Source organism: Globicephala melas, chromosome 5 (genome assembly GCF_963455315.2).
Source record: "Globicephala melas chromosome 5, mGloMel1.2, whole genome shotgun sequence".
NCBI lineage: Eukaryota > Metazoa > Chordata > Mammalia > Artiodactyla > Delphinidae > Globicephala > Globicephala melas.
Genome location: NC_083318.1, coordinates 135,378,048 through 135,400,980, shown reverse-complemented (window position 1 = coordinate 135,400,980; position 22,933 = coordinate 135,378,048). Strand labels below are relative to the sequence as shown.

Here is a 22,933-nt window from a genome sequence, read left to right as displayed (position 1 = left end):
AGCCCATGCTCGGCAACGAGAAGCCACTGCAATGAGAAGCCCACGCACCGCAACAAAGAGTAGTCCCCGCTCACTGCAACTAGAGAAAGCACGTGCACAGCAACAAAGACCCAATGCAGCCAAAACGAAATAAACAAATAAATAAATAAATAAATAAATTTATATTAAAAAAATAAACCAGTAACATTGAACTCAGGGCCATACAGTGTTAGGACTCATGACTGAATTAAGCCCACCGTTAGGCACACCACGACCTTCCTTCACAAGCGTTTCAACACAAAAAAATTGTCCTTGCAAACACAATAGTAAATAGACTGTGAAAAAAACACTTGTTCACAGTATGAAAGCCGAACCAAAAAGGTCGGGGTGTCTCCTTTTCCAACCTGAGCTGGGAACATGTACTTCAGGTCATACATTTCTCCTCACTCTGCACAAGTCCCTGAGCGTCTGCAAAACACCATGTGTATTGGTTTTGTGGTTCTAAATAAATTCAGGAGAGTGAGTTTTAAATACAGAATCAGCAAACAATGAGAATCAACTGTAATCGATTTTTCGGCAGCGAAAAAAAAAAAAGAATAGCACTAGCTCCATGCAAACAAAATGACCTCACAATTATCACGTAGCCAGACACAGACAGTGAATACTGTATATTTCCATCTCTGTAATATTCAAAATTAGGCAATATTGACTTATGGTGACAGAAAGCCACATAATGATTACCTTTGGATAGGTAATTACTAGAAGGGGTAATAAAGCATAATTATTATTTTCATAAGATCACATGGAAAACCCATTTGGACTGAGGCCCAATTCTCTAACTTCTAAAAATGTGTTAGATTCTTATCTGAAAATATCCACAATCATAATTATATTGTAATATTATTTTAATATTTTAACCTTGTATAATGTCTTTTACATTCTGCTTTTTTATAGGCATTATAGACACTTTGAAAAATAATATAATTGATGTGATTTTTTACCATTGCATGAATGTTTCATTATTGATATTTCCTATTAATTTTAAACTTTACTTCATTGTCTGAAGATGGAAGTTAGATGAATAATAAATGATGTTAACTTTTCTCACTTTTGAATATCTACTAGGTAGTACATACTCAGTCAGTGTAGGTTTCCAGTTTGAACACTGAATTTAAAAACCAGCCTGATTAAAAGAACATCTAGTAGCTAACACATGCTAACTAAAGAGTCTTGATAATCCCTGACTGAATGCCTATAATTCGCTGGCCTATGTTGCAGCTGAAATCAAAGTAAAATCAACCTGGTCAAAAATCAAGCAGTCTCAAAGACAGACACATAGGAAGCAAAATAGACAGAAAAAATATGTTCTCACAGAAGATACTGGACCATTAGATTGGGTGCACAGGGAACTGTGTAACCCTGGAGGCCTTAGAATTTTCTAGTAGACAGTTATTCATCCTTCTACTCATGACTCTTCTGTTCATTCTCATAGTAGAAACTGAACCACTGGACTAATTATCCATTGTAAATTTGTAACTCTGGAGATATCAGAGCTTTCTAATAGAAACACTTTTGATTCTTTTATTTGTAATACCAAACACTTCTCATAAAAGGCAATTAATGAATGTATACAGAATGGATAGATGGGTGGATGGAATGGATAGATGGGTGGATGGAATGGATAGATGGGTGGATGGAATGGGTAGATGGGTGGATGGAATGGATAGGTGGGTGGATGGAATGGATAGGTGGGTGGATGGAATGGATAGGTGGGTGGATGGAATGGATAGGTGGGTGGATGGAATGGATAGGTGGGTGGATGGAATGGATAGGTGGGTGGATGGAATGGATAGATGGGTGGATGGAATGGATAGGTGGGTGGATGAATTCATGTGAAGCTGTTAAGAACTCTTAGAATGAGAGGCCCTGATTTTGAACTTCTTAACACTTCTTTTGGTTCTAGTCAGGAATCAACATTAGAGGGACTAACAGCTACTTCAAATTCAAACCAATATTGATGCAAAAGAAAAAAAAATCTCTGTAAATATAAGAAATGGTTACATTCCTGTGTCTGTCAGAATTTTGATAGTAAATAGCACTTCTATAGTCCAGACTCTGCTACAAACGCTTTGTATGCATAAATTGGTATAATCCTTAATATAACTTTATGAGATATGTACAGTTATTATTCCCATTTAACAGATTATACATATCTCACAAAACTATTTTAAGTTTGTTTCCTTTGAGCTGAGAAGCCATAGATCCTAACAGTCAAAGGCTGGGATACTGGAGCCAGACTGCCTGGGCATAAATCCTGCACTGCCCCTTGATTATTGTAAGACTGAGTTCTAGTAGACTGTCCAAGATGGACAGTCTTAGAAAGAGCAGGGCATAAAATAGGTGATGGCTCAAACCAGAATAGTTTTTCATAACCATGACCATGGCAACATGGAAAAATGACATGGCAAGGCGTGTTATAGGTGTTTTTCTCTGTCATTGACCTATGCACATATCACTTGTTTTACTACTATAGTAAAACCTACTAAGCTACTATTATCCAGTAAATCTACTATTGTCTCAGCCTTTGTTAAGAATCACATGAGAAAGATATACTACTTTACTGTGATGGTAACTAGGAGCACCTTAATTGGCCTTGGACTGGGACTCTCCTTGCTCTAGACAGAATAAGCAATTGTGAGGATGTTTTTTGTGTAACTGGTCATGTGGGGATTATGAGGTATTCATGGAATCTAACTGTTGAAAACAAAAGCTATTTCAATTACTTCTTTAATTCTTTAGGCTCAAGGAGCGGAATGAGAGGACAGTTTGTAGAAATTGTGTATACTTTTTAGTTATCCAAGGAACGAAACAAGTTATCAATGGCAAGCAAATGGCAATGCACGAGTTACCTGGTAAAGTCTATTACATTAAATTAAATAGTCTTCAAAACCACTTTCAAAAGGAGGAGTCATTCATACCTGAATAACTTTTTGAGACTGCACATCTACAAGAAGGACTCTGTCCAAAGTTGGCTGTGCCACATAAATGAACTTGTCCTTGACATTGACAGCTGTGGCCCACACACACCTCTGGACTTCATCGCCTTCAGCTCTGGGACAGACTTCACCCTGTAATTTAGAAAATAAAAATCAAATGAATATCTTAAATGATAACATGGATATAGCCATATTATGAGTAACATTAATGTTTCATGCTCTACTACTTTTAGCATCAAAAGTTTTATATATATATATATGTTAAATATATATTCATGTTACATATTTATATATTTAGATTTATGTCAAATATATAAATATATAAAGAGTTAAATCAAATAGAACAGTATATAGTGCATATTTAAATTCATTAAATTTGTATAGGAATCAATGTGAAATAACCCTTAAAATATACTTTATTAAGCCTTTGAATGCTTATTTATAGTAACATATAGTCTTTTCATTTGTCACTACCTATTGTTAGCTCAGTAACTGCAGAAGTACATAATAAGTCGAATGTTTCCTCCCAAATCCCCCCAATCTCAAACTTCTTTACCAGACATTATATGCCACACTAAAGTATATTTAGAGCTTCTCAAAACCTCAAGAGCTGCCCCCAGAGCATATTCATGGGCTTATTAAAAGCTACCAAATCCACTACACAAGACTGAAGGAGTCTTCTACTTTGTGGAGAACCAGAAACTTAGAAAAATGATAATAAGGTAGTTACTCGAAATGGTTATTTTATTTTCAATTTGGTATCAAGGTCAAATTTTATAAAGTCCTTTAAGCTGCCTAAGCCCTTTTCATTCTTCTCCTTTACCCTAGAACTACCTTCTGGTTAATATTCTGTAGTTTGTGCTATATGGTCATAAAGGAGGCAAAAATTATCTTCTATTTCTTCCTTCCAACATTCAGTAAGTGAATGTTGAAGGGATACGTAAGCCTTTCTGATTTGTATGGGCAGACACATGGTGATTAGAAGAAATGTCATTTAGCTTGTTATTTTTGTTTCAGGTTTTTCTTTTATTCACTGGTCTGTTGGTTTTGTGATTCTCACAATTTATTTGTAGTTAGAAAAACCACTGAGAAGAGAGATTTCTTGAACTATACATGAAATATATGTATAAAGATAAACACTTACTTATATAATGATAACGATAAACACTGATTCCAAATATGTCACTTGTTTTATGGTTTACGCCTGATCACTGATTATCATGTCTAATTCATTGATTTGTATACTCCAGTTAGTAACTCATGAGCTCAATTAGAATACTCTCTTTAATCTCCAATTCAAACCAAAACATTTATTTTTCAGGAGATATACCATCCACCGTATATATTTAATAATCATAAAACAAAATCAACAAAATTTTCATGGTCAACACCACCTAAGCATTTCTTTCAATGAAAAGATAATACTGACAGCACATAAACCACATTTGTCTTTTAGTAACTAAAATGACTACCACAGTAACTCTTCTGAGGCAGCACAACCACAGTAGGTGTTTTTTCTTGCTTGCATAAAACTTGCAAAATAATGCAAAACCCAGAACACTTTGGAATGAGCTTAGTATGTAGCTTGCTGGGGTTTTTTTCCCCCCAAACTTCAGATCTAATTCCAGAGGACCTGGAGAATCCACTCATTTTTAAGATCCAGTCCAGGGCTTCCCTGGTGGCACAGTGGTTGAGAGTCCGCCTGCCGATGCAGGGGACACGGGTTCGTGTCCCGGTCCAGAAAGATCCCACATGCCGCGGAGCGGCTGGGCCCGTGAGCCATGGCCGCTGAGCCTGCGCGTCCGGAGCCTGTGCTCCGCATCGGGAGAGGCCCACGTACCGCAAAAAAAAAAAAAAAGATCCAGTCCAGAATTCCCAGGTTCACTAAAATATCAGGGACATATAACACCAGGGAATTGTAGTGTTCTCTGAACAGTACAAGTGTGACAGGCTTCCAGGACATAAGCAAAAAACCTCAAAACTAAACATCACGTGTATATTTCCGATAGTTCTCGGGAGTTTGAATGAACTGCATTTCATAGAATGCACCACAATAATACTAAGATGACCACCAGTGGTGTCCATGGCACTCGTCAGCAGGCAACACAAACCTGATGGCAGAAATCTGTCCTCAGCACATGCCCAGAACACAGTACAGGATTGTACCTTCATTCATCAATTCACTGAAACATTATTTTCTACACCATTTTTCTTCAGAAGTATTGGGTTGGTCAAAAGGTTCGTTCAGTTTTTTCCTCAAGATGCCTCTAGTAGCGCTTAGTTGTCTTTAACTTCATTCAAAACAATTTTGTTAGACTGCACTGTGACAGCTGTCATATCAGTGTGCATTTAAAAAAAAATATCAAAATTGGCGAACTTGTGTGGAGCCATTTTAATATTGAAGATGGAAGAAAAAAAGCAACATTCTTGGTATATCATGCTTTATTATTTCAAGAAAGGTAAAAACGCAACCAAAAAAAAAGATTTGTGCAGTGTATGGAGAAGGTGCTGTGACTGATCGAACGTGTCAAAAGTGGTTTGTGAAGTTTCATGCTGGAGATTTCTTGCTGGACGACGCTCCACAGGTAGGTAGACAAGTTGAAGTTGATAGTGATCAAATTGAGACAACTGAGAACAATCAACGTTATACCACTTGGGAGATAGCCGACATACTCAAAATATCCAAATCAAGTGTTAAAAATCATTTGCTCCAACTTGGAATCGCTTTTATATTTGCTTTCCACGTAAGTTAAGCAAAAAAAACCTTGATTGTATTTCCTCATGTGATTCTCTGCTGAAACGTAATGAAAACGTTCCGTTTTTAAAACAATTTTGACTGGCAATGGAAAGTGGATACTGTACAATAATGCGGAATGGAAGAGATCTTGGGGCAAGTGAAATGAACCACCACCAACCACACCAAAGGCTGCTCTTCATCCAAAGAAAGTGATGTTGTGTACATGGTGGTATTGGAAGGAAGTCCTCTATTATGAGCTCCTTCCGAAAAACCAAACAATTAATTGCAACAAGTACTGCTCCCAGTTAGACCAATTGAAAGCAGCACTCGATGAAAAGCATCCAGCACTAGTCAACAGAGAACGCATAGTCTTCCATCAGGATAACACAAGACCTGATGTTTCTTTGATGACCAGGCAAAAACTGTTCCAGCTTGGCTGGGAAGTTCTGTTTCATCTGCCGTATTCACCTGGCATTGCACCTTTGCATTTCCATTGATTTCATTTTTACAAAATTCTCTTAATGGAAAAGATTTCAATTCCCTGGAAGACTGTAAAAGGCACCTACAACAGTTCTCTGCTCAAAAAGATAAAAAGTTCTGGGAAGATGGAATTATGAAGTTGCCTGAAAAATGGCAGAAGATAGTGGAACAAAAGGGTGAATACGTTGTTCAATAAAGTTCTTGGTGAAAATGAAAAATGTTGTCTTTTATTTTTACTTAAAAACCAAAGGCACTTTTCGGCCAACCCAATATCTTGAACATCTTTGACAAGAACCTATTTCAGGAGACTCAAACTCTACCTAACCTAAGTACTTGAGAGGCATGAAAAGGTGGGAAAAAGTGGGACCTAAGGTTGACGAAAGGATCTGAATATAGGAAAATTGTTTACAAATTCTTTGCCGTTGTGTAAAAGCTCCCAACAAAACCTGTCAAAATAACAGAAAGCGTGAGTAACCTGACACTAAACTGTCAGTCAAAAAACAGCTGAACCGGGAGAAATTTCCACCCCTTTGTTTGCTACAAAACTAGTCAACAGTAAAATAAACTGCTCTGCTGGGAATTATTTCCTATTTGTACGCTGTCCCTATAAGATGGCCCTGACCAGACTCACAATCATTTTTACAAAGCCATTAAAAGTTTCCTGACAGTCACCCTGAATTTTCTTTTCTTTGCTTCAGGCCGTTATTGCTGATTATAGTCTATTAGGTCCCGTTTTACAATAGCACTCCTCTGTTTTCAGATTACATAGATTAGTATTTATTTCTGTGGCTAGGAAGAGTAGGGGAATATTTTTCACATGCATTAGGCATTCAGTGATAAAAGGAAACTAAAATATATAAGAGATGCAAAAGAAGATTAAGATAATACGTACTGATGAGGAAAATTGTCAGAAATTATATCAAAGAGTATCACTCAATCATTTTTATAGAAATGTATACTGCCTTTGAGAGTTAAAGGATTAATAGGATTTTAGAGCTAATGAAGACGAGTCAATAATAAAAAGACAATTCTAGCTCATAATTAGAATTTATCTATTTCCCTTTGGGTTACTTCCATATTTCATTATGCAGTTCCTATTTATGTATTATCTTCTTCCAAAATTTTAAAGGGATATAAGATGTATCACTAGTGATGATGGAAATTTTGATTTAGCAATTAAAATAGTGTTGATGCTTCCTGATTTGCTAAACACAAGTTATAGTTAGAGTAGATGGATATATATACTCATCTTCTATAGGACTTGGTCATTTTCATATATTGTATTGATGACCTATTAAAAACACTTTTCCCTTAAATCTCCAATTTCCCATCTTTCTTTCCTCCCTTTCTTCATAGTCTACCTCTGTGTCTTTCATGGTGAGGATGAATGAATTTGTCACAAGCACATCTGCTTACCTTGCATCCAACTCAACAAGTTTCTGTCCTTATTCCTTCCTTGCATCCTTCTCTCTGATCATGGTTTGTCCACTATCTTTTGCCTGAAGACAGAATCTGCCTACATTTTAATTATAACTTTAGCTATGTCTCCAGGTGTGTTGGAACATGCACATGCCCCTGTAATTTAAGTAAACATTATTTGGATTCACCTGCTTTCCCTTTCAATAATCCATCTAATTTTCTTTAGACTTTGAACAAGCTGTCAAGAACCTTAATTCCATTTCTTGACCTTTCACTCTAAATTGCTCATACTTCAAACTTGCTTTCCAGATCCCGTCTCTTCCAAAAGAGAGTTCTTGAAGAGTCACAAAGAGCTTTAGAATTTGCGATCATTGCTCTTCGGTTATTGCTGGGGAACATTTATTGAACACTTACTATGTGAAAGATACCATGCAAAGCTCTGTTTGGAAATAAAAACATGAATTTGTGTGAATGCCTGCTCTCAAGTTGCTTATAATTTCTGCCATATTTAGCTGTTTCAGACTCTTGATTCTTCCTGGAATGTTTTTTCATTCTTGTAAGGCGAGGAGCAGCAAACCATGACCCCAGGCCAAATTCAGCACACTGCCTATTTTGGTAAATGGCCTAGGAACTAAGAACACTTTTTGGTATTTTTTAACAGTTGAAAAAAAATCAAAAGAAGAGTACTATGTTGTGATGTGTAAACATTATCTGGTATTCAGATTTCCATAAATAAAGGTTTATTGGAACACATCTACACCCATTCATTTAAATATTGTCTATCTCAATATCAAAAAAGCAAACAACTCAATTAAAAAGTGGGCAAAGGACCTGAATAGGCATTTTGAAAGCACACAGATGGCCAACAGACACATGCAAAGATGCTCAACATCACTAATCATCAGGGAAGTGCAAATTAAAACTACAATGAGCCATAAAATTACACCTGCCAGAATGGCTATCTTCAAAAAGACAGCAAAAACAACTATTGGCTAGTATGTGGAAAAAAAGAGAACCCTCATGTGCCGCTGGTGGAATTGTAAGTTGATGCAGCCACTATGGAAAACCTTATGAAGCTTCCTCAGAAAACTAAAAATAGAACTACCATACAATCTAGGAATTCCACTTCTGGGTATTTTTCTGAAGGAAATAGAAATTATGTTAATTTGAAAAGATATACCCACCCCTAGGTTCACTGCAGCACTAAGTGCAGAAGTAAGTATACAACCAATCAGGTGAACTAAGGTGTACACACCCAATTTGGGTACCACATTATGGGTTCACCCAAGGGTAGTATGCAGATGCTCCTAGATACAGAGTGAACTATTGTGAATGAATGTTGCGTTAAAGGTGGAGAGAGAGAGAGGGTTTGATGTTTGATAAATATGTAAACATATCATTAAATTTGAAAACTCCTAGATGTATTGTCGACCTGGTTCTCTCACTGATTGGGATCAGGTCATTAACTATTGAAAATAAATTGGTTTCAGTAGTTCTCATTGTTTAACTTTACTGCTTCTCTACCTATCAGGTTCCTAAGACTGGCAGGAGAGTCCGCTTTCTTGGAAGTAATTGAGAATTGGGAGGAAAGAGAACTTTTGCAAAAAGGAAAAAATAATAAATAAAGCTTACTCAAAATGTGTAACTGTATTCTTTGTTGTTCTCCAACAAATGGCCTGTTCTCCAGCTAGAGTGTTCTCATCAAAATCTTATTAAAAAACCAATGATTTTCCACAGCAACTAAAGAACGCATCACACATTTTATTAATCCAATTCTTTTTAATCTACATTTGGTAGCCGTATTTCCAGCACCTATATGGCTCATCCTAATTACCGTGGGTCTTACTAATTTTCTTCTTGTCTGAATTTTTGTAGCATTTGTATTTGGTGCCACATAATTTGGCCTTTAATCAGGTACTATCATCCCTGCCTAAAATGTTAGCCTTTGCTATTCCTGTATTTCTACATTTTACAGACATACTGGGGAAGGTACAATATTTCCTCAGTAAATACAAGTTTAAATGTCACTTATCATAGAAAAAAAAAGGAGAGGGGATCAGAAAGTGTGTATTTCTCAAACATGTTGTTAAACACTATTCCATGTCATCCAGAATCATTGAGAAACCGAATTCTAGAACATCTTCAAAATATAGTCTGTGGATAGCTGCCTGTTGGCATATCGTTCCTTACCAAGCTGAGAATAGTACAGAAATGGAAAATAACCATTTAGAATCTTTTCAAACAATTTTCCATTGACATAATATCCATAAGCATGATCAGCGGACCCATCTCCTTTAATAGGGTTTAGACAAGCTTGGGTGTGTCAGGCGTGCCTGGAGGGTTCTTTTCCACAAGTATTTTAAGAAGCTCTGATTTTGAGCTTTCTTTTCTTTTCTAGCTCTCTCTTTCTCTTTTAAATAGCTTTAAAATACATATATATCCAAAACTGTCGCAATCTGAGTCTACTGAGATAAATAGAAAAGTGAATGAAACACTTGACAAAATAGTGTTCACTTTAATAAACGCAATGTTCAGTTTATCATGAATCAAAGAAATGAAACAAGGGTTCTTTGTACTGAACTGGAATGTTTAGATTACGATTTCCAGGATATTTTTTTATAATCATGAAGAAATATATATATATATAAGGTTGAGCTATTTGTGAATACACTAGATATAATGCATTCTTTTAATCTTGCTTTGCAATATAAAAAAACCCTAGATCTTACAATAGCATGTTAAACAATTTAATATCCATGGTTATCTCCCTTATTGGACCATTTTTTTTTAAAGGTAATGAGGTTAAATTACTTTCGTCAATTTTTAGTTGAGATCACTGCTTATAACCCAAGTGATACAACTGCTTATTTCTACAGTTAGATATATTCAATTTATCTAATTCTAGTTCCCATTTCATTTATGAAAATGTCATAAACAATCTAGTTCGTACTAGTCAAAGCATAGGTAGTCATGGCAATTTAGGGGCTGATTTGCCTTAATTTGGCCTATATAAGAAAACTGTCAGATAGTATGATTTTTGATTCTAGGATATCAATGGTACAAAGACCACACTAAAGAAATTTTCTTCCTTTCTTTTAACATAAGGAGAATGCATTTATGTCCTCCAGTGTTATAACAAAAATGGAGCAGATAACACTATACAATCATATACTGAGGACTGATTTCTCTTTAGCCGCAAATTATTAGAAAGATTAAAAACACAGGCTTTGAGGTCAACCAGAATTAGATGTAATCCAGTTTTACACTCATATTAGCCATGTAAATACTCCTTTTAAGCTTTATTTATGTCACTGGTACAATATCACCAATCACATAGGATTATTATGTTTGTTAAATGAAATCATGTTTGAAAAGGTCAAACGATCAATAAATGTTACCTGTTATTTTCCTATAGAAAATTCACTATGGGATATATTTCATGAAAACTATAATAGTCTACACATTTTTCATCAAATATTTTTTTTTCAATTTCCCAAAATGTTTTAGAGGGAAGTTCACTGTGTATATTTAAGAATTTCAAAGAGTTACTTTAAATACAGAATGATGGTTGCATATGTGGTCAGGAGAACTTATTTTTCCCTTTATCACTTGGCAGTTCTATGATATTGAGCTAATTATTTGTCTTTTCTCATTTCCTTATCTAGAAATTGAGAGGATTAAATTAGAACTTGTCCATGGTTTCAATAAAAGAAAAAAACAAAAACAGAAAGCAAAGCTATCTGAATTACTTCTACTCTGCTTAAACAGAAAATATATTACCAGTTTATAGAAATATTATATTAAGTCCACCCATGTTGTTGCAAATGGCATAATTTCATTCTTTTTTATGACTAATATTCCATCATAAAAAAATATATAAATATACCACATCTTCTTTATCCATTCATCTGTTGATGGGCAATTGGGCTGCTTCCATATCTTAACTATTGTAAATAATGCTACAATGAGCATAGAGGTTCATGTATCTTTTCAAATTAGTGTTTTCATGTTCTTTGGATAAATATCCAGAAGTGGAATTGCTGGATCATACGGTAGTTCCATTTTTACTTTTTTGAGGAGCTTCTATACCGATTTCCACAGTGGCTGCAGCAATTTACATTCCCACCAACAGTGTAGGAACGTTCCCTTTTCTCCATATTCCCACCAGCATTTGTTATTTGTAGACATTTTAATGATGGCCATCTTGAGAGGTGTGAGGTGAATAACCAATTTAAAAGTAAATAAATTTGCAGAGTGTTAAATTTCAAATGTCTGCAAAACATGAGAGAAGAAAGAACTCTAGATCTTTCGTCAGTGCAGGACTGAATGATTTGTGTGTCGATTCTCCTGGTTCTTGTAAATGAGCCAGAATCCTGGCTGGGGGTTGGTCCAGGTGTCAGTGGGCACTGAGAATCCAGGGGCAGGGACTTAATGACTTTTGGAAAAGGCATAAACTTGAATAATGGTGAGACAAGTTAAATATCAAGACCATAGGTTTCACATTAGGTCCAAGAACAAGTAAATAGAGTCTGGCAAAATGTCCTTTGAATTGAAAGCTAACATTAAGCACTAAAGAAATTAGACAAATATGGGGAATATCAGGAAACGTAAATTATATGGACCCGCAAGGTTCAGGAAGGATCAACTCAATTAAATGGCAGTTTAGATAGTTGGAATTAAAGAATTAGTTGTGTTTAATTTCATTTCCCAACGTGTTGAAGATTTGATTTGTACAGGAGCAATGGTGCTCCTTCCTAACTTTATTTAACAAAGCACAATTGGTAAGTTGGTTAGATAGGGTGAAAATTTATTATTAAAAAATTCTTTTCTTACCAGATAACACATAATGACCACACAAGAAAAAAAAAAAAAAAGAATGGACTTTAGTATGTAAACCTCTCCTTAAAATGTTGAAAAGCTCATCAACATTATGACATCACTATGAAAACTGATGGATATCATGGAAAGATAGAGGTTACTTCTTTCAAATATGTTCTGTACTCTAGTTTCCTTAAGTAACAATAGAGAATATTTGCTTAAATGGTCCTTTCCAGCTACTGATTAATAGTCAAAATTAAGAGGACTACTTTAAGAAGACTGTTTGGATTAATTTACCTTGACACTTCTTCAATTGGAGCATCAAGGTAAACTAGTCCAAATAGATTCATTTAAAATGAGTCATGTACCACAATATTCATTGCAGCTCTGTTTACAATAGCCAGGACATGGACACAACCTAAGTGTCCATCAACAGATGAACGGGTAAAGAAGATGTGGCACATATATACAATGGAATATTATTCAGACATAAAAAGAAACGAAATTGAGTAATTTGTAGTGAGGTGGATGGACCTAGGGTCTGTCATACAGAGTGAAGTAAGTCAGAAAGAGAAAAACAAATACTGTATGCTAACACATATATATGGAATCTAAAAAAGAAAATGGTCATGAAGAACCTATGGGCAGGATGGGAATAAAGACGCAGACGTAGAGAATGGACTTGAGGACATGGGGAAGGGGAAGGGGAAGCTGGGACGAAGTGAGAGAGGGGCATGGACTTACATACACTACCAAATGTACAATAGATAGCTAGTGGGAAGCAGCCACATAGCACAGGGAGATCAGCTTGGTGTTTTGTGGCCACCTAGAGGGGTGGGAGGGAGGGTGGGAGGGAGGGAGACGCAAGAAGGAGGAGATATGGGGATATATGTATATGTAGAGCTGATTCACTGTGTTATACAGCAGAAACTAACACACCATTGTAAAGCAATTCTACTCCAATAAAGATGTTAAAAAATAATAATAAAATAAAGTGAATACTGCAAAATAAATAAATAAATAAATAAATAAAATGTATTTTAAAAGCAAGCAATTTTGTTTTGATAGATTTCACTTCTCTATGTCTGATCATATTACTAAAGAAAATACAGATTTTGAAATAAATAATACCTATGAGACAGATTATCAGGCAGGCAAAGAAATTACTTCTACAAGATAGGATTGAAGTAAAAACTTGAAGTTTAGTTTGGGGGGACCATAAGCCACATTAACAAACTATCATTAAACCTTTAAAGGACTTTCATGTAGATTCTATTCCTTGATTCTTTGAAATTCTTATATTAAAATAAAGTAAATTAAATGATTTCTTATTGGTATGTATCTGTAGGACACAAAGGAAACAAAGATAAACTTTTAAGGAAAAGGGTCAAACAATCTGAATGACATGGAATATCAGAAACTGTAAGTTCCCCTTTCTTTCTTTAAATGCATGAGTTTTGATAATGCACATTTTACAGATTTCTCTTTTTGGGGACATTAGTTGAGGACCAAGAGAGGTTTTATTAATTGCCTTTCTAAGAATACATTATGTAATCTCTTGCTCTGAATGGCTTATTCTGTCTTGTAACTGTTTTAAAAATGTTGACGTACAAGCATGAATTGAGGGAATTTTATGATTGTTGCATTCTCTATATTTGTTCAATAGAGTGTAACGTCACTTAGGAATTGAACTTTTTTCTATGCAACATAATCTCACAATGCAGATGGCAAAGTGTCATTTTGATGGAGTTCTGCATCTCCCCACATTGTCCGGCAGAGGGCGCCTTATGTGGAAGGCAGGCTTAGTCGTTTTTTCAAGATTACTATGGACTGAAAAACATTCTGAAATGTGGTAGATTTATCTTCAAAAATTATAAGGCTCCAGAGAGGATAATTATACGCATGTGTACTTTTAAACTGTATTGTAATTCACACATTAATTTGTTCCACATAGGAACGCCGACACTGAGAATCATTACACTTTTTCAGGTCAACATTCTTTAAAAATTATTTTAGCTTGCTTTACGACATTAACTAGTTAATTATTATTATTGAAAATGACCTTATATTCTCTTTCTTAAAGGTATGAAGTGAGCGGATTCTGGCCAAATAATTTATACACATAGGTATTTTGCTGTGTTTGTATCAATTAATATAAAAACCATAAAATATACCCATTTTGAAATCATATCTTGTAAACCTTTAGAAATAAATGTTACATAAAAATAATTTACTCCTGTGCCTATCTTCTTTATAGGTAAGAAGACAGACCAAATTTACATTTTCTTTGTCCTTTTTCTTTAAAACTATATCTTTATTTATTATATTGCCTGCAGAATTACATTTTCTCTTGTCTCTTTTCACTGACAAATCTGATAGGGGTTCTGTCACACTATCCAGCTCAGAAATATTCTTGAGTAATAAAGTGAAGACAATGTTGAATAAGAATTCACCAAAACTGCCTCTGTGACTTAGTTCAATGTAAATCCTTTATGTATGCAGATTATATAATCTGATATGCTATTTTTCGTTTGCATCTTTCAGCTTTCTAAATAATTTCAAAAGTAAACTATCAGACATAAGATGGTATTTTGCAAAATTATATTCACAAATAACTATGCTGAAAGTTATATATTAAAGAGTGACTTTTTAAATGAAAATGATACTAGTATGTGGATTTTTAAATATGAGAAAAAAAGGAGTTTTAATGGGCAAAAATTAGCAGCTTAAATAGTAATGGGATGAACAATAATTTTGAGGTTTAAGTTTTGTTTTCCTTGGATTTTTATTATATAGCTGTATTTTAAATATAGATTTAAGAAATTTAGAAAACATATGACATCATTATATGATAAAGTATATGGAGAAATGCAAAACTGTCATTGTAAACGTTTAGCAATATTTTCAAAAAAATTTAGTGATTCAAACATTTAATAAAATAAAATAAAGCCATTAATTTACTGTATTGTTTTCCTTCCTGCACAGCCTCTCACATTATTCAAACTGAGATTAATCACCTATCTAAATACGAAAAAGATATTAAAGAAATGACAAGCCTTCAGTATGAAATTACAATTTTGACAACTATTGTTGAAATATAAAATGTAAGCAATGAGAAATCAAGCAAGAGATCAGTTAAATAGAAATTTTAAGAAAGAAAAGGAAAAATAAGGACTAAGGTTTAAATAAATCATTAAAATCATCAATCTAATCCTCAATTTGATAATTACAATTAATCTTGTCACAGTAACTTTTCAACATATTTAGAGAGAAGAAAATTTGGAAATTATCATCCTTCAGAGAGGAACATCACTAGAAAATACCTAATATTGATAATTCAAGAAATACCATTCCTGAGCACATTACTTAAAGTGATTAAATGTAATTGGTTGCATGAAGTCAGACTGGGGATAGTAAGGTACAGAGTAAGAAACTACTACTTCTGTATTATTTTATTTTTACCATATGCCAATCTATTACCTTGAATAAGTCAACAGGTACTTTTTTTGTGAATAAAACTCAATCTTAGACCAGAAACTGTAGTTTAAGAGCCACAGAAACTAGATTTATGTGATTTTTGTAAGTCGCAAGTAAAATGGTGTTATGTTTAAAGATATTTGTATGAATAATTTTTACGTTAAACTCTTCAATTTTACCCTTAAGAAGTTTCTATTGAAATTCCAAATTACTATAAGTACATTTCTTTCTCAAGTACAGAAAATGTGCTCCTAGGTGTGTGTAGTGAATCCTTATATTTCACATAAAAAATGTGACGGCAAGAGACAGTTTGAGACACATACATAATTCTGGTCACATTTACCAAATAACTTGGCTGGCTCTTATTAATAATCTCTTAAAAACCTAATATGCTTTCTTAGATAAGATTACTTGATCCAATTAATATGCTATACAACTCCATTAAGATGCTGTTGCATGATTTACACGCTCCCCGCGGCTCTCCCCCTAACGTCAGCCTTGCCTACTTCAAGCATAACAGAAGCGCAATGTGAGAATTTCAGAAGACTGTGATTTTTAATGAAAGATTACAAGGCCCCTTTAAATCCAGGGCTTCAAAGACCAATTTCATAAATTTATTTCTTTTAAAATCAACAGCATAATCTTCTAAGGAATAGTTAGAGGTAGTTTGCATTACTCTCTTTAGGCAGCTCTTTGCAGGATATCATTGTGTGCAAAGGAAGCTCTTTGCAGGATATCATTGTAATGAAAGCTTAAATTTTTATCCTTCTAGAACTCTTTGTAAGTTAAGCCATGTTTGAATAGAGACCCACTGAGAAAAGAATAAGTGGGGAAAAATTTCGATTACCTTTCTGAAATATACAGTGGTACTGAATTCAAAAGGTTGCTTGATGGCTTCATGGAGACATGAATTGCCTGCATCATATAAAGCGGCTGGTGTTTTAACAATTATTTTTCTGGACAGAGTTTGGAGAAGTAGTAACTGGATTAGACACAGAAGGAGATGCTGAAAAGGGGGTTTGGAAGTATTACCAAGGAAATGGATAAATGCCCTGAAGGCTGCACTGCTTGAGAAGAGGGGAACGCCAGCAGAGAGAGAAGTGTGGACACAGCAGAGAGCGCTCTTTCCCCATTTCTAATCTGTTTCAATTTCTTGATACCTGAGTATTCTGCACACTATGGACACAACCTGTTCCTATGTAACCTCCATTCTAATAGAGTACCAATCATATTCATTTATAAAGTCTAGGTAATTTTCTTATGTGGAAATTCCAAGCCTAGAAAATAGACATTTTAGAGGTGATTCACATCAGACTTTCTGCAGAAACTATGATCCTCTGGAGTTAGTATCATTTAAGTTGCATTAAAGCCAGTAACAGAATCTTTGCATCCTAAAATATAAGACCCATGCATGTGGGACTTCCCTGGTGCTCCCGTGGTTAAGACTCTGTGCTCTCACTGCCACGGGCCCAAGCTTGATCCCTGGCTGGGGCACTAAAACCCCACAAGCCACGCAACATTGCCCCCCAACCAAAATACACACACACACCCCTATATACTTAAGACCCACGCATGATAAGATTTGTGTGATTTTTCTTTCAAGCTCTTCTAGTCCCCACGAAAGAATAAATAATACGATGGTATGTATGGAGAACAGCAGCTGGATCTTAATAAGCGAACAGAGAAGGAAGTGAAGTAAAAAAGCATTAAAGATTAAGAGCTGTGGATAAGGTTGACAAAATACTTGAAAACCAGAAGAGTGAAACAGTTGGTAATCTTGCAAAAGCCTAATAATTGAAACATTTTTCCAAACCCACTTCAGTTTGAGTTCTGAAGTTATAAGTCTGGGACAGAATCCTATTTGCCTGAAGTACACACTTACTGTAGTTGACAAGATGAAATCATGTATACAACTAGGATAAATATAGCAAGAATCCTGTCTAGTTAGGCTGCATCACAAAAAAAGGAAAAAAGATAGATGAAAGTATAAATAAAAGCATGTTCTATGAATCTTCAACCAACTCACTACCAAAAGCTGAAACCTGATGTAATCTGACATTGCACCAAAACTGACTTTTTATTTAGAGCAAGCAAACAGCAACTTCTGAGAGATTTGATCAAAGATTCTGTATTCTAAATATTTCAGTTTTTAATAAACTTTACTAGCCAATGGGTTGTGTTGGGAATTGCAATTCTCTTAATATCAACAGTGACTTTGGAACATATTATTTTTACGTTTAATCCTTTTTTGTGGGGAAAAAATGATTCGAAAAGACTCATTTCCACTACTCACAATCAAGTGATTTATCTTCTAAAATCCAGAAGAACTAGCTTTCTTTTTTCTATAATAGAACTCCAAACTATCTTAGACTGGGCATTTGAACAGTATATTTTGACCATGTGATCTTGAAGTAATAGACCCATGAGGTTATGTTTACCCTGAAACAATTCAGTGATCAATTATTCTATGAAACATTTTTCACAAGAAGAATACTGTTTTGTGGGAATTGTAAAGTAAGGAGAGGTGAGGAGGGAATTAGATGTATACATCTTTAAACTCAGGCAATGCATAAAAGAATGACTAACCTAAGGCTCTAAGCAATGGAGTTTTCCTTAAATTCATTTCACAAATGTTACTCGACTACCTGCCATGTGTACGTACATTGGGAATAAAAATGCTAATCAAAGTCTTGACTAATAGAGGTATAGTAAGATGTGGTGGGTTGTTTCCTATGTCAGCTTGGCTATGACTAGGCTATGTCGCTCAGTTGTTGGTCAAGAACTAGTCTGATAGAGAATGGATAAACAAGAAGGTCCTGCTGTAAAGCACAGGGAACTATATTCAGAGTCCTGTGATAAACCATAATGGAAAAGAATATGAAAAAGAATATATATATATATGTATAACTGAATCACTTTGCTGTACATCAGAAATTAATACAACATTGTAAATCAACTATACTTGAATAAAATAATAAAAAAAAGAACTAGTGTGGATGTCATTGTGAAAGTATTGTGGAGGTGATTAACATTTAAAATTAGTTGGCTTTATAGAGACACAGATGTAGAGAACAAACGTATGGATACTTAGCGGGGAAGGGGGGTAGTGGGATGAACTGGGAAATTATGACTGATATACATACACTACTATGTATAAAACAGATAACCAATGAGAACCTACTGTATAGCACAGGGAACTCTACTTAATGCACTGTGGTGATCTAAATGGTAAGGAAATCTCAAAAAGAGGAGATAAATGTATACGTACAACAGATTCACTTTGCTGTACAGCAGAAACTAACAGCCTTGTAAAGCAACTATACGTCAATAAAAATTAATTAAAAAGTAAATTAAATTGGTTAGCTTTAAATAAGACAGATCACCCCCCGTAATGTGAGTGGGACTCATGCAATCAGTTGCAGGCCTTCAGATTTAAGAGTGAGGTTTCCCACGGAAGAAGGAATCCCACCTTAAGGCTTCCACACAGAAACCTGTTTGAGTTTCCAGTCTGCCTAGAGATGTCAGACTCAAGACCCCAGTGCTGACTTGTATCAGCACTCTGCTGGCCTAATCTGTGGATTTTGGATTCCAGACTGAACACCAACTCGTATCTGAATTTCCTGCTGCCTGGCCTGCCCTACAGATTTCACACGCGTGCGTGCCACTCCACCCACCAGCTCCGGAGCCGATTCCTTAAAATAAGGAGATGGAGGCAGACAGTGATGGAGAGATATAGACCCAGATCCAGGTCTGGACAAGGATATAGATACTAATCCTATTGGTTCTGTTTCTCTGGAGAAAAATGTTCTCTTGACATAATACTCAACAATTTTCTCATGAAATTATTTTATAATTAGAAATGAAATCTAGTAGAATGTGGCACCAAATAGCTTACACACTCTGAAATGCACATCTTCTTGTGTTTAAACAGAAATAAAATAGCTTCATATAAGAAACACATTTAATTCAACATTTATTCTCAAAGCATACTGCCATCAATTTTTCTTTTTCTACTGCTGTATACTTGTGTATCATGAAAGTGTCTGGGTATACATATTCCAATTATTGAAGCTTATCTCACATTAAGGAATAACAAAATAACAAAGCAATACAAAATCAAAGTTTATCTACTCTAGCCTTTATTTCATATATATGGGCTATAATAACTGCATGAGAAATATGTCTCTCTTTTTTGGTATAAACAAATGTCTGTATTCTGCATTTTACAATATAATCAGGATGTAGTTTTAGCCAATTATCCATTCTCTATATTATTCTTAGTGCTTTAACAAATATATTGGTCAGCTATAATGTATTTGTATTTTAATTTCAACATCCAACCAGTAGAAATGTCATAAATTTAAACACACACAATTTGATAGTTTCTTTCGTCTTAAAAATACAAATCTAACTTTTCTTATACTTTTTGCTTAGTTTTCCATTAGCATATAGAAAGTCTTGTAAATTTTTGTTTTATATAAGAATGCTAACTTTCTATCCTTATATTTCTTTCTATTTTGCAGTATGAATTTCTAGCATAATCCCATGTGTAAGACGGCTGTAAGATTTCCATGGGTGGTGATTTGAAAAATCTGATGCAGTCAATTAGTTCTTAATAACTAATAATCCCTGCCTTGTCATTGCTGTGGATAAGGGTTCTCAGGTTGAAGGAAATGAGTTAAGGCTGTCATCACCGATGTTTGATTTCTATCTCCTCTTCAATTTTAATTTTTTATAAAAAAGTATACATAATTTATATATGTATGTATATAATTTCTCACTATATATATATGCATGTGTATATGTGTGTGTGTGTGTGTATATATATATATATATATAGAGAGAGAGAGAGAGAGAGGGAGAGAGAGAGATCTACTTGTTTTAGGAGGCAGTCTAAGTAATCAAAGGTTTTAAAAAGAGACATTCAGGTAAGTAAACTTCTCATCCCTATATTCCAGACATGTCACAAAACTATCACATCAATTTTTCCTTGCTTTTTCAGCTTTAGATTCCAAATAGTTAGCTACAACACTGCCAATCCCATAGGAATCAGGAACACTCTTTTGTTAAATGATTTTGCTTTGATTTAAATAACTATTTTGATGCCACATTTGCAATATCTGTGTGTTAGCCCAAATTTCTCATCCATAATGTTCTTATAAAAATATACACATGCCGTAAAATTGAATGACTTGCTTTATCAGAAGCAAATATTTATATTTTTATATGTGTTTCTTTACAAACACACACACCTTATTCAAAATGGATTTAGTCAGTATTGATATCTGATTATAAAACAAAACTGCACGTACAATTTAAAGTGTTTTCATACTTGTTAAACTTACAGTTTAACAAAAATGGTAATGATTCTATTCAGTAATTTAGCCTTTAAGTGAAATATTTTTAAATTAAAAATAGTTTCTTTTGTTTTAAACACTCATAAACATATTGAGTTAAATCATTTCCTTTATTTAAAATAGGAGGTCATTAGATTGCTTTGTCCTACAGAGTGTCTGAGAGATGCTGGCCTATCTTATCTCATTCTCATATGTTTTTCCTTCTTCTCATTCTAGGACATGGCTTTAATTTGTAAATTGTTGTCTCCATAATTCAATATGTGGCAACACTGGCTACTGGTAGGCTCAAAATAGTAGTTGAAAGTAAAGGATCTAAACCAGGGCATTAATATCTATTTTGCTCATATCTTGTCGCCATGCCAACCTTAAAATGAGTATCAAGACAGGGTTGCATTCTGAGGTCTACCAATATCTTACCTTATTTTGGGTGTCTGGTGCATGCCTGTACTTGTATGGGAACACAAAGGTAACATGGGTATCTTTAGTATTACATATTTTGGTGTACACATATTTATGTGGAGATATACATAGCCATAGCAATATAAAAGTAATTATTATTTCTTATTATCCTGCACAGAAGTACAGTCCCTAGTATGTATAGGCAATATGCATTTTGTCATATATTCTTCTATTTTCTGAAAGCTGACCAAAATTTTACAGAAAATAAATATTTCTGTTAAAGGTAAGTACATGTAAATAAATAAAGGTACATGAAAAAAATAAGATGAAGAATAAATGGGCATCAACATTTATAAAGCATCTAATATACCTCAGCTTCCCATCAGATTATTTATAGGCTATTTTCTTTCATTATGTTAAAGTAACCATTGCCTGCCAAAATGGGAGACATTCTAAATTAAGGAACAGGTGAAGTTTTTATGCTGTGTTCAGTTTTGATATTTCACCTCTAATGCCTTTATTTTAATTACAAACAGGTCATTACGAATACACGATATATTATCTTCCTCTTTAAGTATAAAACCTGCATAGAGTAACAGACAATATCATAGTTTTAACACTGTCCTACCCACATGTCTCATATACGTGTAGATTTCATTGTATTTCCAAAATACAATTCTACTTAACAAAATTACTATATAAAACGGTAAAGGAATTTTTAAAATACTTGCCTGAAATCCAAGGAGCTTTTCACTAGGCTTAATGTGCCTCTGAAATTCACATTCTATGGGTTGTATCACTTTGATTCCATCTTCATAAAACACATAGAACATGTTCCCAATTCCCAGACCTTAGGAGTAAAAACACATTCAAAAGTTCAAAATAAAATTACCAGAAACATTTACAACCAAAACTCAGTGCCCCTCACATTGCTGGTGAGAGATCAGTTTGTGAAGTCCTATAATGCTACTAAAGCAGACCGTGTGAGACCTTTTACCATACGCCCAAGCAGCTCTGCAATATTATGCACACAGTCTACTTCATCTCTCTGATCTGCAAGTCAGTGATTTCTTTAACATAATTCAACAAATGTTTCACATATTTAAAAATAATTATAAATGGAGATAAACTCTTTGATACATAGATTATGTCTGCTACCATCCCTACTTAATTTAGGTGCTGATTAAGACATAAAAGTGCTTTTTGAAGAATCATATTTATCCTATTTCTATTAGAGTTCCCTAAGGGAAATAAAATGGCATTCTTTGCAG

General features: G+C 34.5%; 1 protein-coding gene across 4 annotated transcripts in view; it reads right to left on the bottom strand.

The window, feature by feature from the left end:
- Window positions 1–22,933, bottom strand: part of FSTL5 (follistatin like 5) — a 670,505-nt gene that overhangs the window by 65,469 nt on the left and 582,103 nt on the right. For all 4 annotated transcript variants that reach the window (XM_030865721.3, XM_060299861.2, XM_030865720.3 and 1 more), the window contains 2 exons: window positions 22,394–22,512; window positions 2,958–3,107 (listed from right to left, as the gene is read on the bottom strand). In XM_030865721.3, coding sequence (XP_030721581.1) covers window positions 2,958–3,107; window positions 22,394–22,512 — 269 coding nt within the window. The remainder of the gene's footprint in view (window positions 1–2,957; window positions 3,108–22,393; window positions 22,513–22,933) is intronic.